The sequence below is a fragment of the Halichondria panicea genome, chromosome 16 (assembly GCF_963675165.1).
Source record: "Halichondria panicea chromosome 16, odHalPani1.1, whole genome shotgun sequence".
Lineage (NCBI taxonomy): Eukaryota > Metazoa > Porifera > Demospongiae > Suberitida > Halichondriidae > Halichondria > Halichondria panicea.
The window spans coordinates 4,825,956-4,841,140 of NC_087392.1; the positions used below are offsets into that span (position 1 = coordinate 4,825,956).

The following is a 15,185-nucleotide window of genomic DNA, read 5'->3' on the forward strand; positions in this document are numbered from 1 at the left end:
ATATGCATAAGTATACGACACCTATTACAAGTCACTGATGTGTATACGTCCTTTGACAGGCATTCGAAGGAGATGATCGAAAAACTGGAAAAAGCTGGCTTAGGGTTTAATGTGAGAGTTGGTGAAACTCAGCAGAAGCTAGGTGAGAAACAACAACTGTCTATATATATGTTGTGGAACTTATGCTCTTATCTCACAACCACTATGCACCACCACTCAGGTAAAGTCCCCCTCCGTCAGTTCGTATATCGAGTGCTGGACCTGCCTCCCAGTATGAGACCTCTAGTGTATGATTTCGGTCAGCTTAACACAGGCACCGAACTAGACTATACTAGTCAGATCGTCAAGGATCATGTGAGAGAATAGCCTATAATTATTCATGCAGAGGTTGTCAGTATGGTCTCTCTGTATAGGTACTAAGACACCCAAAACTGAGGACAGAGAGCCCTGCCATCATTCCAGCTATATCAGCAGTGCTAGCTGCATCGCAATTATTCATGAGAGAAATAAAGGTAAATTATGAGCACTTTAAACGTAATATTCTTTATTGTCAGTATGTCTCCCAGAATGAGTGCAGTTTTGTAAGTCTGAGAGATGTTGAAAGAGCTATGATTGTGTTTGAGTTTTTCTACAAGAAAATGGACAGTGTGTTTGCTCCACTCATAGACAAGAAAGCGCAGGAGGACTACAATGAGCGTTGTGCAGTAAGAGAGAACGCTGAGGTATAAAATAATATCGATCAATTACTAATGCCATGTATAATTATATCCTATATTTACCTATAAAGATGATTTATATATGTTGTGCAAAATAAGACATCTCTTTTTTTAGGATGATGACCTAGCAGCCCTTCCCCCTCGCCCTAAACAGCTTGACAACATCACAAGAGCAGTCATTCTCTGTCTAAGTGTTTGTTACCATGCCAGGCTACAGGACAGGGCATGTTATGAAGAGAAGATCTCAAGATGTTTCAACTCTCCCCTACAGCTACCAGAAGGGGCACAACAGCTCAGGAATGAGATCAAATTGTAAAAATCTTCTATATAGATCTATTTATGTCCTAAGATTGTAGACCAGGTGATTTTTGTGGGGTAAAAAATTCGTTATAGAAAACCTAGGCGCGGTTTACCGAAACACATTGATGGAAGCAAACAAAACTTGTGCTCACAAGTTAAACGAATTTTTTTACCCCATATATGTATATATATATATATATGTGTAGTTGGTATATAAGATTGTAGACCAGGTGATTTTCGTGGGGTAAAAAATTCGTTATAGAAAACCTAGGCGCGGTTTACCGAAACACATTGATGAAGCAAACAAAACTTGTGCTCACAAGTTAAATAAATTTTTACCCCACAAAAATTACCCACTATACGGTGCATGGTTGGTGTGCATACATATATGGACACTCACTGATTCAAGCACTCTTATTATTATAAGCTTACGGGTGTGCCTTGCAGGTGTGAGGAAGGTTTACTGGACAACATGGTCCTTGGTCCCAACATTGCTAAGAATGCTGCCCTGAGGGAGAACGTGTTCATGATGGCTATTTGTATTGAGCTGAGGATACCTCTCTTCTTGGTAGGCAAGCCAGGTAATTCCAAGTCTTTGGCCAAATCTATTGTTCAAGACTCCATGCATGGACGAGAATCGCAGTCACCAGTGCTAAGGGAGTTCAAGAAAGTGAGTATAATATCTTTGCACATTCCACTTTATTGTGTATGTCTGACCTTTGCAGGTACATATATTCTCGTTTCAATGCACTCAGCTGTGTACTCCAGAGAGTATAATAGAGGTGTTTAAGCAGGCTGAGCGATTCCAAGCCAAGCAGGACATAAAACAGTATGTGTCAGTGGTTGTGTTGGACAATATAGGACTAGCTGAGGACTCCCCCTCCCTTCCCCTCAAGGCCCTACACCCACTGCTGGAAGACGGGACAGAGGGATCGGGTAAAGATCATCAACAGCAGGTTGGGATTGGCATGGTAGCGACTAAACAAAGGATATAATGTTAAATCGTATGTAATGCTAAGTCGTATCATTTATAAATTCTGTTATCATCAGATTGTAGAGCGTGAAAAGAGAGTGGCCTTCATTGGCATATCTAACTGGGCGCTGGACCCTGCTAAGATGAACCGTGGTGTTATGGTAACCAGGGGAGACCCTGGGAAGGATGACCTGGTAATGAGTGCTGAAAGCATCTGCTCTAACAAAGAGAGAGATCCAGTGAAGGATCAACTAAAACATTTTTTTGACCCTCTATCTAGAGCGTACCTCGAGATTTGTAGTGTCTGTGAGAAAGGTGGAAGACAGTTGTTTGGTCTACGAGACTTTTACAGGTACTTGCATGCTGTATACTATACAATTGTATGAGATACTACACCTACAACAGTGGCGTTTCAAATTTGTTGAGTCCCGCCCACGCACAGGAAGCCATGCCCACGTTTTACTGCGCATTACAGGGAACAATACTGATTTTACAAAAACAATCACAAAGATATCAATTGTACCAGTACCATGCGCATTTATATCAGGTATTTTTCACAGTCTATCACTATGTGTAGAAGACATATCTTGTCAGTCGATTTTTCTGTGTGATCGTACTGCTGTCTTTATTCCATGCACTGAAAGACTTCTCTGCTGAGCAGCTATAGTGAGAGCACATGCAATGATACTCTATCACCAGAACATCTGCATCAAAACCATTGCAGGTCCTCTGTTCCTGCTGGTAATGGTTGTTGAGTCACTTTAGAATAAAATTATAGAGCATGCTGTCGAAGTACACATGCCCAGAAAACTTAGATATCTGCTTGAAGGTGTGGTATCCATGCAATCAGTATAAAAGCTCTTGCTAGCTAGCTAGCTATAGCTTAGCCTCCTTCACAAGGCCTAGCTATAGCTCTAATGCAGTGCAGGCTCAGGCTCATGCAGCTCCCAGCTATCCAGTAATTAATGTTGAGTATGTGTGGTAGTTTTCACATATGCCACGTTACGGCCACAAAACTAGAAGGAATTGTCAAATTCACGGAGCTATCGAGATCCAACTAGAAAAACATTTGCAGTGTGAACAATTGCTAGGATTGGCCAGGGGAACCACCAAAAAGCGTAGAAACAAGAAATCAGACGAGAGCATAACTCCAATCCGTTACAACGTGAATCACATGTACTGGTAGTTTTCCATGTTTTCCCGGCCAATATACCACGCAATTTTATGTAAAACCTACTGATTTTACTAATAATAGCGTAACAGCAACTGAGCAAAAACAGAACTGACATTAATCAAAGAGGCCCAAATTAAAATAATAGGAGCAAAGCCCCTAGGTGGTGTTTCAGTACAAAGATGAGGCCAAAACCACAATTCAAAGTGTGAACAAAGACTCTTATGATGCAATACGCTATAATTAAGAATGGGGATGAGTGTAAATTGTGATTAATTATGCCTCAGTGCGCATGCGCAGACGAGGTATATACGGTTGTGTGTCTGTGTGTGTGCATGTGTGTGTGTGTGTGCGTGTGTGTGTGTGTGTGTGCGTGTGTGCGTGTGTGTGTAGACTATTTCAGCTGCTCAGGGATCAATGAAGTGCAAGTAAGAGTTTCTATAGGCTTCTGGTCATGTTTTCTTGGCTTGGTATTTGTGGATTTGCAAAGTAAAGCTTAGTTTTCGAGTTATGCCTAGTTTTACTTACTTGGAATGCCATTGCAGACTTTTCAGAAGAGTCCGTAGCAAAACTTGTTCACCGAGTGTTGCTTCTCTACTTAGTAGTTAGCTCTGCACTAGAACGCTAGCTATTGGTAGCTGCAAGAGTGAGAAGAGAGCTGCAAGGCTCTGCTGACTTGCAGCCATTAATTTTACACTTAAACTTTTCAGGGGCGTAGGGAGGGGCAGGGCTTTGGGGGCTGGAGCCCCCTCTTCCTCTGCAAAAACCACACTAAGAGCCCCACCTTCTCTGATGATTGTTTTCAGCCTGGGAATTTACTGGTATAGATTATGCACCTATCAATGTCAAGCCCCACCCCTGACATACGGGCAGTATAGGGGATTGGGTGGGGATTATACATTTTCAATTAATGAATGCCCAATAGGGTGGGGGTTCCTCATGTGTATAATCCCCCATCAATCCCTTGTATATATGGTGGGGGTACACTGGGGATTAACAGGGGATTTTGATTTTTTGTCAGCTAATCTAACACATGGCAACTTTATGATGCGCATGCGCAAACATTGGCCCCGCCCTCAAAATTGCTGAGGAAAATGTTGATGCAAAAGCCCCTGTGTTGGGGGGAAAGTGAGTGCTAAAAGCTGTATAACCCCCTACTAATGCCCCTATACTGCCCGTATGTCAGGGGTGTGGCTTGACATTGATAGGTGCATTAGTGGCAGACAAACAGCATGTCTAAGAGCTAGCTATACTATAGTAACTTTGATTCTTCAGTGTAAGTTAACTAAGCTAGCTAGCTAGCTAGCTTCTTTAATTTAGCATGCAGTAATAATTATTAAGTGTGGCTATAAACTATTTCTTGCACATGCGCAATGCACTGTGCAACTGATTAATAATCTACCACAGAGGTTGATTGAGAAGGTTTATTGAGAGCAGCAACTATATCGCAGAAACTGCATGGACCACTATTTCTCAAGGCCAAGATCTATAGTGTCAACGTGCCAAGCTATAGTGCCAGTTTGCCAAGCTCTAGTACTGCCAGCCTGAGTTCTGATGAAGAGCCAGCAAAGTAACTGATCAGCTACATTATCATAATATACATTGTACATGTAGTTAGCACTGTAAATATTAGCAATGTTTCACAAGCACAACAAAATTGTAACATCATAAAAATAATTATTCATTATTACAAGTAACAAGTACAACTATTCCCGGAAATGAGTCATTAATTAGGAGGTGTGGTTTCCGGTCGTCGAAACCCTTTCAGCTCAGCCCCCCTTCCTCAAAATCCTGCCTACGCCCCTGCTTTTGGCATCGATCGTTTTAACAACAATCATGGTCGATCATTACCCATGCACTATTTGAGTTTCCCTGTGATTGCATGCAGCAAAATTAAAAATGTTCATCATGATAATTGTGTGTATAAAAGCTAGCTATTAGTAGTTTATGTTATGTAGCTTTGGCACCTCCACCGAGGCATCAGCACCCGTGGTGCTTTCATTAAGATCAGCAAACATAAACAGCAGCTTTCCCTCCAGTTCAGACGATTGTCATCGATCCACACTGTTGCAGGCTGTAAGTCTTTTGTTAAACGTAGCAGGCTAAGGGTAGCTATCAGAGATGGGCTAGAAACCTTCAATTGAACTTTCTATCTACTTTTTTCGATCCACTTCTATTCTTTGTGACGTCATTGTTTTACTGAGCATATACTGTATTTACTTGAAACGCCCGGGCGTTTATTTCCTAGCAGCATCTGTAGAGGGGGCGTTTAAACCAGATGGGCGCTTATTCGAAACGGGCGTTTATTGTTTTGTATACTTCAAACTCTTGCTCATCAGCAGTTATTATGCTCTTTTTCGCTGCTGCCACAGCTCTCAGCTTCAATCTTAAGTCGTAAGAGTGGTGTTTCTCCCTCTGTGCCCTCTCTGCCATCATAAATCTATATTTATTCTATGCTGCCATTTTTTCAGCTGGTTCCACGTGCTAATTCAGCTCCACCCACAGTGCCACGCCCCATACATGGGCAATTATTAAGAGGGGCGTTTATTGACAAAGACAGCTTTTACCGTGGGCGTTTAATCAAGTAAATACGGTACGAAGTTATCCAAAGCCCCCAGATACCAGGGTGAGATTTAGCGTATGTGCAAGCAGTCGATACCAGGCCCACTTCCTTGATGAAGTGCGGCCTGGGATCAAGCATATGGTCACAATAATGAGTATTTGTGACATAGGTCAGACAGAATGCCTCCTGTGTACAGTCTATTGGAGTTGCGTACTCTTTCTAATGAACTCTTGATCACACGTGAACTTTACTGATAGCTTTTATACACACATTATAATTATGCCTCGGTGCACATGCGCAAGCGAGGTATACGGTAGTGTGTTTGTGTGTCTGTCTGTCTGTCTCTCTGTCTGTGTGTGTGTGTAGTAGACTGCTACAGCTGCTCAAGGATCAATAAAGTGCAAGTAAGAGCTTAGGCTTCTAGTCATGTTTTCTTGGATTTTAATTAGTGGATTTGCAAAATAATGCTTCGTTCTCAGGTTATGCCTGGTTTTGCTTACTTGGAATGCCATTGCAGCCTTTTCAGAAGAGTATGTAGCAAAACTTGTTCACCGAGTGTTGCTGCTCTACTTAGTAGTTAGCTCTGCACTAGAACGCTAGCTATTGGTGGCTGCAAGAGTGAGAAGAGAGCTGCAAGGCTCTGCTGACGCAGCCATCAATTTTAGACTTAAACTTTTGGCATCGATCGTTTTTAACAACAATCGAGGTCGATCATTACCCATTCTTTGAGTTTTCTTGTGATTCTGGATTCTGCCTGAAAATTAATGTAAAAATGTTCATCATGATAATAATTATAATTATGTTATGTAGCTTTGGCACCTCCACCGAGGCATCAGCACCCGCGGTGCTTTCGTTACTCTATAATTATCATGCATTAATTAATTGCTGCATGCAGGCAGAATCCAACCGCAAAGAGTGAGTATAATCAATATAATTATCCTTCCAGCCTTATCAAGATGCTGTATTGGATGTGTGCAAGATCAAAGCCACTCCCACTGTCTTCGGCACAGCTGCAACATTCCATATCCAGAAATTTTGGTGGACTCGAGTTGGAAAATTTAAAACCGTTGCAAGTGTTTGATAGAGCTATTGGAAATATTGGCTACCGAGACTTAACTGGCCTGAATCAAGAGGTATAGTGTATAGATTGCCAGTGTACGTTGCAATCATAATTATCAATATAATTATGCATGCATGTATAAATGACCAATGTACCATATTTTATCTTTAATTATAGATACTGTCATTACTGAACCCTGATTGCACTCGCCTGGGATTAATTAAAACCAGCCTTAATACCAAGGATACCACTTGGCATGGGTAAGTTTTATCTTGAACCGTATAAATCTTGGGGAGCAGAGCTGGGCATTTGGCCCATCTTGGAAAAAGCAACAATGTGCTGATAACATGTGGTCATATTTCATTCAAAATACGTCATAATCACTATAGCAGAAACTCTCCCTGCTAAACTTTATGTTCACTCTGCTTTTAAATTACTGAACTATACGTAAGAACATCTGATTATTGTATTACGAGCGCTTTATTCATGCAGTGAAAATCGCTACCTGCTGTTCCTGACTGAGAACTACGCTGCTCTAGACATTATGAAGCACTACCTTTATGTGGACGATCAAGACCTCGCCTTACAGCCTTACATTCTATTCGGTAGTAGCTTCCCGAAGGATAAAGAATACACACAGGTTTGTCCTATATATGAAGGGTGTGTAAACGCTTGTATGCATGTGCAAGACATTATGCATTCATGCATGATGTGGTAACTGAATGTGATAGGTGGTACAGTGAAACCTGTCTCTATATACTAGTTATTTACAATTTGTATAGACCATTTAAGTGGCTTAATAAAGAGGTGGCCTTGCTACCACATGTTGAAACATAGTCGGTATTATAGTGTGTGAATTGTTTTGAGATGACTACAATAGGCATGCAGGCTCGATTATATACTGTATATATTTACCAACTAAACGTATGGCACGTAATTATATAGTTCCACTCATACAGGTCTGCCGTAACACAAACCAGATTAAAATCTGCATGGAGACAGGTCGTACAGTTATTTTGCTCAACTTGGATAACTACGAAAGCCTTTACGATGTCCTCAACCAATACTATATATACTATGGTGGAGTACGATATGTAGACCTTGGATTGCAAACACACAGGGTTAAATGCAGGGTTCACAATGATTTCAAGTAAGTCTTGTGACTGCTCTCTTCAAATGCAGTGATTTACTTGACTCATTTCAATGTAATGTAGAGCATCTACATGTATACCGGTATATTTACTCAAATCATTCTTATGATATCAATTATAATAGTAATACAATAATTATACCGATGCACCTCGAGTAACTGGCACACATGTTATTAACCCCAACCCATATCCCATGCATGCACAGGCTGATTCTGATTGCTGAAAGAGACACAGTATACGAGAAATTCCCTACCCCCCTCATAAACCGCCTGGAGAAGCACTTTGTCCTCACCTCCTCCATCCTCGAGGATTGGCAGAGGGAGGTATTAACCGTCTTTGAGAAATGGATTCAAGACTTCTCAAGAACAAGGTGATATAATTTGTAGTTTTACAGGAATGTTTTGTAAGTACGAACTTTGCGTACACTTACTGCTACATCCAGAGAGCTCTCACCCTTGAGTAGAAAGTTTTTATTAGCAGATTTTGCTATGCAAAATTTTAAAGAGACTGCAACAGTATAAAGTAAAACTAGCCATAACTCAAGAACAAAGTTTTATTTTGCAAGTCAAAAAATATGGCTAGAAGCCTTTATACTTTTATAGCCGCATTGCAACCGTTGAGCAGTAACAGCTGGGATTACACACACACGCACGCACGCACGCACGCACACACACACACACACACACACACACACACACACACACACACAGCTTTACTGCATGCATTCTTCTACGGCTATACGCTTGAGACATAATAACATTGCAACAAAATTAAAAGGTTATAGCTGTTAGTTACGTCATTGGAGACCACGCAAACGAAAGCATGAACGACAAGTCATCAGTTGCATGCAAATAATGTTATATATCTTTGATTTCAGCAAGTTCCTTAGCTTCTTGAACTAGAAATAGGGTCCATACAGAAAATACATGAACAATACATGAACATACAATCTGCTATAAATATTAATTTGAATGAACCTCCGAAAAGAGGACAAAAGCTCTACTCCCAAAGTGTCCTTCACTGATTCGGAGGATTCACTGCATTATTTTGTAGGTATCACAATTTTATAAAGTAAATATATACTGTTGTGTCATGCCTGACATTTTAGTGTAGTTCCTGATATAAAAGAGAAATTGTTGCCCAGTGAGTAGGCAGATCAAAGCAATCCAGTGCTCTGTATATGGCATGTTGCATCACTACCATAGCAACCATAATATAAGGCATAATGCACTGGGATTATATGCACTTGCACTGTGTGTAATGCAGTAGATTTTGAGAAATAAATCTACTTTTGGGACTTACTCCCACCGAATAACTCATTTGGTCCCTTTTATAGGCTACTACCTAATGCATGCACTAGTTGTGGGAAGAAAACCTAATGAAATTCAGCAATTCAATTCAAAACACATGTCTTTTATTACAATTTATAGACCAATCAGAAGAGTTTAACGTCATTGGGCAACAAGTTAGTTATTGCAGGCGCCCTCGTGCAACACGTCATCCAGTTCAATATAGTGGCATGTTTCACTCGTGCTGGGCAATACCTAATACATATCAGCTTATAAAAAACGTGGATTTGATTACTAAATCTAACCATATACACTTCATACTTCCAACAGGACAAGTCGACTGTCTGATCCAACGGTTATTTTCTTCATTTTTCATTTAGCTATATTTATCAAACATAAACAATAATTACAGAGCGATAATTATGTATACGCAAGCCCTAGTTATCATAGATATTGCACAAACAAGATTGTAAAGTGTGTGGATTTGGCTCGTTCGTAATTACATAATACAGAAATTATATATTATACAGCGATAGTAATTCATCTACATGTATCCTGCATGAATGGCTCACCTCTAATTCCTGACGGTTTGCAATAATTATGTGTTATTATAGTGACTATCGAGGCAGTAGCTTCAGCGAGGCCCATGCATTCATTGGCTACCAGAAGGACACACCTGCAGCAGTGGTTTTCCAGGCTACTAAGATATTGAGGAGACTTCAACAGAACCATCGAATGGATAGCAAAGTAAAACACTTGTTGGTGAGGACTGAACACCACCTGTTAAAGGCTGGTATCATTACACAAGACCTTGCTGACCTCTCTGAAGACTCGTGTCAGTGGACTGATTCAGTGAGCCACTTTGTGTCGATCAATTTTACTGTACACATTAATATATGTATAAGGTTATTTCCCTAAGCCATGTCTAACTGCAGTAAACAGTGGACAGAGTATTTACAAGTTGTTTCTATATGCATTCAGGTTATCAAACTAAGCAAGTTCCTGCTTGTCCAAACAGCTGCTGACGCTGCAATAATTGGTTTCCTAAGGTCAAAATATCCACCTGAAGAAGTTGATTACATTATGAACTGGTACTTCGAGCACCAGCAACACTGCTCAATAGGGGAGTTTTTACAGTACGAGCTCGAGTGCAGTCACCATTGTGAGATATTCATGCAGGTATAATATCAGGGCTTGTCTGTAAAGCACTTCCGTATGTATATGCCTCTGTTTATTCCTAAAGGTCACCACACACTGCCCACTGATGACAAAGGAAGAGTTGGCCATTGTTACTGAATCTATGGGCGTGGACTTTGCAGAATTTGATCTGCTTGATTTTGATTCTGAGCTGGATTTCTCAAACAAAATAGGGTATATAATTATGACTTAAATGTGCCATTCATCTAATCTTACATGGTTGTACTGTGGTTTTGCTTGCAGACCCAAGTTCCTCCGTGACGAAGATAATGCAAAGCCCTTCTTAGTGATTATACAATGTGACTCGGGGCATTTGAATTCTGATCTCATTGCCTGTGCCAGATTTCGAGTCTGTGAAGAAGCAATACATGCAAAGATGAAGAATGAAATCCATGGTCGAGATGATATCACGCACGTACTGCTTATTATTCGTTTGCCACCACAAGAGGTCAAGTCACAGTTTGTTGGTTTCCAAGGGGACCCCTGGATTTCAGTGCATATTGGTGACCTGAGGCCAACTTCTGAGGCCACAGTGATACCAGAGCAGGCAGTCGATGCATTTATCAGTGAGCTGTTTATTAGACATCGAGAGAGTATACTGCTCCATCCTCAGCATCGCCGACTACACAGTTGTGTGCAAGCTGCAGTATCTTTGCTCAAGGACTCTCAGAGAGACAGAGCAGTGCTAAGAATACAGAAACTCATGGCACTGATTCCAAAAGCACCTCCTGAGCAATTAGGTAAAGTAATAATTTCCGAGCGGGAAGCATTAAAATTTCAATTTCACCCTCTTATGCAGATGAGGCTCCATTTTTTGCTGTTTTGATCCAATTAATTCACTCGGCTCTACAACAAAGGAAAGAACTCAGAAGAGGAGAACAAGAATGGCTGCTCAATGAGGCTATGAGTGGTCAGATACTACGTAATGGTGGGACATTCAGGAATATGCTGGCTCGTTGTATCGATGTGGTCATCACCCCCTACTTTGCTAAGATCATTGCCCATGCTGATCAGAACTCTAACCTTGACCTCCTTGATCCCAAAAACCTAGATTCCCCTGTCTCAAGGGTCTGGCTTGCCATGTTTAACTTAACTGGAGAGGGGATGGACTGTTCCACACAGGCAGAGGGCAAGACAATCGTCAAGACTGACTTCCACTGCCAGTTTCCCTTTTCCTGGATGATAAGAGAGGTGGTCACTGCTCAGGGAATAAATGTGCGAGGTATGCACACTTCAATTATTATTGTGGGCAGTATATAATAACAGTATGCATTTCATCACGCTCTCTGTTAGTGATTTGTCATTGTAATAGGTGCCAGAAATCGTGGGTTTGCTCTGCAAACCATTTGTGAGACTCTGAGTCTTACTAGAGTGGGTTTAATCTTGGACAGTGTCAAAGAGGTCCATATTGACCAGTTATACAGACTTTACCTTCATGACTTTGTCCGATACGTGCACAATAGCAGCCTCAAGAATCACCTTACTATAACGGAATATCAAGTGATTTATGAAACGTTTTGTAGGCCCTTGAAATTTAAATATTGCTCCTCACATGCAGTTAATTATGGAAGCATTAGATGCTATGACGCACCGTAATGAATTTTGCTCTGTGGATGGTCATGAGTCACTATCTCGTAAGATAGTGGCTCTTCATCTGATTCATGGTCAGTGGTCCACTGAGGTGATGCAGTTTAGCCAGCTGGTTCTGAACAGACCAGGGATCTTACATTCACTCTCTATAATGAACCCATTGGCCAGAGCAGGAAAAGAAGTATGTGATCACGGTGTCTTAAAACAAATTTCTCTTTTTGATTCAGGTCTCCTATAATGTCAATAAATTACTGTAGGCGTTTACTCTTCACTTGTGTGCTGTACAAAGAGTGTTAGAGTCAGACCACGAAGATGGTGACCCCACAAGCCCATCCTGGGCTGGCCTCAATCCTCCATTGCACAATCTCTCCACTAGGAAGCAGGATGAGGTCACTCGAAACCTGCAGCGCTGGTTGAACAATGTTCGTTTGTCTCAGAATGTTATTGAAACTATCCTGAGATCAAATAGTGTGAATGATGCTACAATAACGTCCAGGTAAGTGATTTTCATGGTCCTCTATAAAATTATACATACTGATCAGGCTGACTTGGCAAAGGATCAGAGCTTTGCAGATATTTGCTGAGACCGTGTATCTGCCTCATTCCAGAGTGAAGGGAGTTCCCTTCATCACTAAAAAACTTGAATTTGTAAGCAATGCCCCTATAATTATACCTTTTCTGTGCATATATATACTAAACTCAATACAGACATTAAAAAGGCATTCTGACTTTTTAAAGAAAGACACACTACTTGCTGTCAAGCAGTTTTTGAAGACCTTTTTTGATTTGAAGCAGCTTGAAGCTGACAAAGGCACAAAGGATAAAATAAAAGACAGTTGCAACCGTTTTTTTATTGAGGTTGTCTCCAGTCTGTGTTTCGGTGGTAGGGAGATCCCGGAGTCAGAGCTGATTGAGCTGCTGTTGGATAATGTCCTGCAGGACAGAGAAACTAGTGCATTGTCACCCTATAAAAAGCAGGACCAAACTCCCGTCATCAGATCATTCCTACTGCAGCTTCTACTGGAGCACGAGTGAGTATTCAGCTGTATATACATACATTGTCTTAACATGAATTTTGTGTGCATGTGCATGGACAGACCTAAACAGGTACGGCAATACATGGACAACTACTACCAACGATCCAGTGTGGTTAGCCGTGGCCATGGCATGGACCAGGATCTCTGTCTGCTTTCTATTCAGTGCTTTGAAGTATGTCTGTGCAGATGTATATGTATTTTATAGGTGTTGGATAAGTGAGCATCCCCTCCTTTACACAATCATGCACACATACTTAATTAGGATGCACTACATAAACGGATGAGTATCCTCTCTCCTGATGACAAAGCTAACAAAGTCATGCAGCTCCTGGAGAGTAGCCATTTAGCACTACAGGAACATTTGGGGACACCGACAGTTCGTCTTAAATACCTTGAGGCAGTGGCAGGCATTCGTTTTGCCCTTTCTATTCTAGCTGAGCAGTTAAAGAGTAACACTGTCCGCTACTCTCTCCTCAAAGTGGCTAAAAAGCTATGTATAGACACCAGAGTGAACATAATAGACCCCACAGGAAAATTAGACACTACAGGACCTGTGCTCTATCTCATAAAGCTCATAGTGAGGCAGTTTGGTTTCCCTTGTCTTCGGGCTGTGAGTCGGGTCCATTCCTGGCTCGTCCCTGAGGGCTTAAAGAGGGCTGACAATGTGAGTTTTCCTTTGGCTATATATATAATTATGAGATCCATCTCTATACATGTACAGGAGGAGAGACCCATCGACCCTTTTGTGCTGTATGAACGAGACTATCAGGATATGCGGATCGCTGTCAACACTGCATTGCGTACAAAAAAAACAACAGACCTTACTACCTGTGTGGAGGTAAGTATACCTGTAGTATATACATGCACTCTAAAACATGCTTCTGTGCCACATTATTTAACTTGGCGCTTGCAGCTCACTAATATCGCAGCACTATACACATTTACCGTATCGATAACCCTATATCCCGGGAACCACAAAACAGGAAATGAAACATAATTATCACATCACATAATTACAATCATCATGAATGTGTGATACAATTAAGTTATGCAATACTTATTACCTTTGTATGCTCTGCACAGGGTGGAGCTAAGTTTTGTCTATTGGCCTTCGTCCTGTACCAAAAGAGCACTCTCTCACTAGCCACCACAGTACCAACAGAGCCAATACAACAGGAGGTATGCTGATATTATAATCCTATGCATGTCAAATCTCTACTGCAAATCAGGAACACAAAGTACTGAAAGACTTCCTACGAGACAGCCCAAGCATCTCAACAGACTTGCTACATGTTCTGCGTTTGCTCCTGGCTAATCGCCAGAGTGGTACTCTGGTTCAGATGGTTGCCTCACCCTATCAAGCAGGCCTACATAGGACCCTCACTGGCCTTGTAGTGCACACGGTCACTGTGTTACTGAGCAGGGCTAACACTGAACTACTGCTGCCATTTATTAACATGATTAACAACCCCGCTGCTCTGGAGGTCAGTCCATGACTGTTAAAACTATGCTGACCCCACACGCTCTGTTCACAGGATGCGTATCTGCCCACCATGCAAGACAACCTGGTCCATGAAGTGAAAAAAGCACACGAAGGCAGTGCAAATGAAACATCCAAGTTCTACAGTAAGCATGCGCACATGCCCATGTGTTCAATTGCCTAAAACATTATTATATATAGAATGTCCAAATGGTCACCTGTATCTCATCGGAGACGTGAGTTTCATATTGGTACTAGTATACCGCCTGTAGAAACCACAGTAAAATCCTATTATATCAGCTACAGCTTAGTGCGAACACCATAGAGATCAAATGGAAACTATGCTAGCACGTACATGCCATAGATTAGGATCTAGAAAACAGCTCAGTGATTCTATAAGCCTCTAGCCACCAATGCTATCTTTGCAAACGAAATCTTAATTTGTTCTTGAGTTAAAGCTCGAGCTACATGGATTATGACTCATCAATAATTTATATATATGCTTGTTACATGGAAATTACTCTTCATTTGCTTTAAATATCCAAAAATCCACGGCTCCCCTGAATATGAGTTATATGGCTTATAATGCATGCTCGTGGCGCACATCATACGCAGCCGCCGCATTCCTTTTGATATGCCCACGCAAGCCTCAATACAA

At 41.3% G+C, this 15,185-nt stretch overlaps 2 protein-coding genes across 6 annotated transcripts in view; one reads left to right on the top strand and one right to left on the bottom strand.

The window, feature by feature from the left end:
• The window catches only part of LOC135349720 (uncharacterized), a 93,193-nt gene that overhangs the window by 39,476 nt on the left and 38,532 nt on the right, over positions 1-15,185 (bottom strand). The gene's annotated exons all lie outside the window — the stretch shown is intronic.
• The window catches only part of LOC135349716 (E3 ubiquitin-protein ligase RNF213-like), a 66,591-nt gene that overhangs the window by 36,925 nt on the left and 14,481 nt on the right, over positions 1-15,185 (top strand). For all 3 annotated transcript variants that reach the window (XM_064548303.1, XM_064548302.1, XM_064548301.1), the window contains exons 36-65: positions 60-142; positions 221-354; positions 414-512; positions 567-722; positions 832-1,028; positions 1,464-1,686; positions 1,742-1,972; positions 2,067-2,341; positions 6,670-6,856; positions 6,961-7,043; positions 7,276-7,423; positions 7,743-7,933; positions 8,140-8,304; positions 9,838-10,075; positions 10,205-10,402; positions 10,467-10,594; positions 10,664-11,160; positions 11,220-11,642; positions 11,733-11,920; positions 11,979-12,191; positions 12,268-12,506; positions 12,553-12,658; positions 12,719-13,041; positions 13,108-13,219; positions 13,310-13,711; positions 13,769-13,885; positions 14,131-14,226; positions 14,277-14,531; positions 14,583-14,673; positions 14,729-14,763. In XM_064548303.1, the coding sequence (XP_064404373.1) occupies positions 60-142; positions 221-354; positions 414-512; positions 567-722; positions 832-1,028; positions 1,464-1,686; positions 1,742-1,972; positions 2,067-2,341; positions 6,670-6,856; positions 6,961-7,043; positions 7,276-7,423; positions 7,743-7,933; positions 8,140-8,304; positions 9,838-10,075; positions 10,205-10,402; positions 10,467-10,594; positions 10,664-11,160; positions 11,220-11,642; positions 11,733-11,920; positions 11,979-12,191; positions 12,268-12,506; positions 12,553-12,658; positions 12,719-13,041; positions 13,108-13,219; positions 13,310-13,711; positions 13,769-13,885; positions 14,131-14,226; positions 14,277-14,531; positions 14,583-14,673; positions 14,729-14,763 (5,833 nt within the window). The remainder of the gene's footprint in view (positions 1-59; positions 143-220; positions 355-413; positions 513-566; positions 723-831; positions 1,029-1,463; positions 1,687-1,741; positions 1,973-2,066; positions 2,342-6,669; positions 6,857-6,960; positions 7,044-7,275; positions 7,424-7,742; positions 7,934-8,139; positions 8,305-9,837; positions 10,076-10,204; positions 10,403-10,466; positions 10,595-10,663; positions 11,161-11,219; positions 11,643-11,732; positions 11,921-11,978; positions 12,192-12,267; positions 12,507-12,552; positions 12,659-12,718; positions 13,042-13,107; positions 13,220-13,309; positions 13,712-13,768; positions 13,886-14,130; positions 14,227-14,276; positions 14,532-14,582; positions 14,674-14,728; positions 14,764-15,185) is intronic.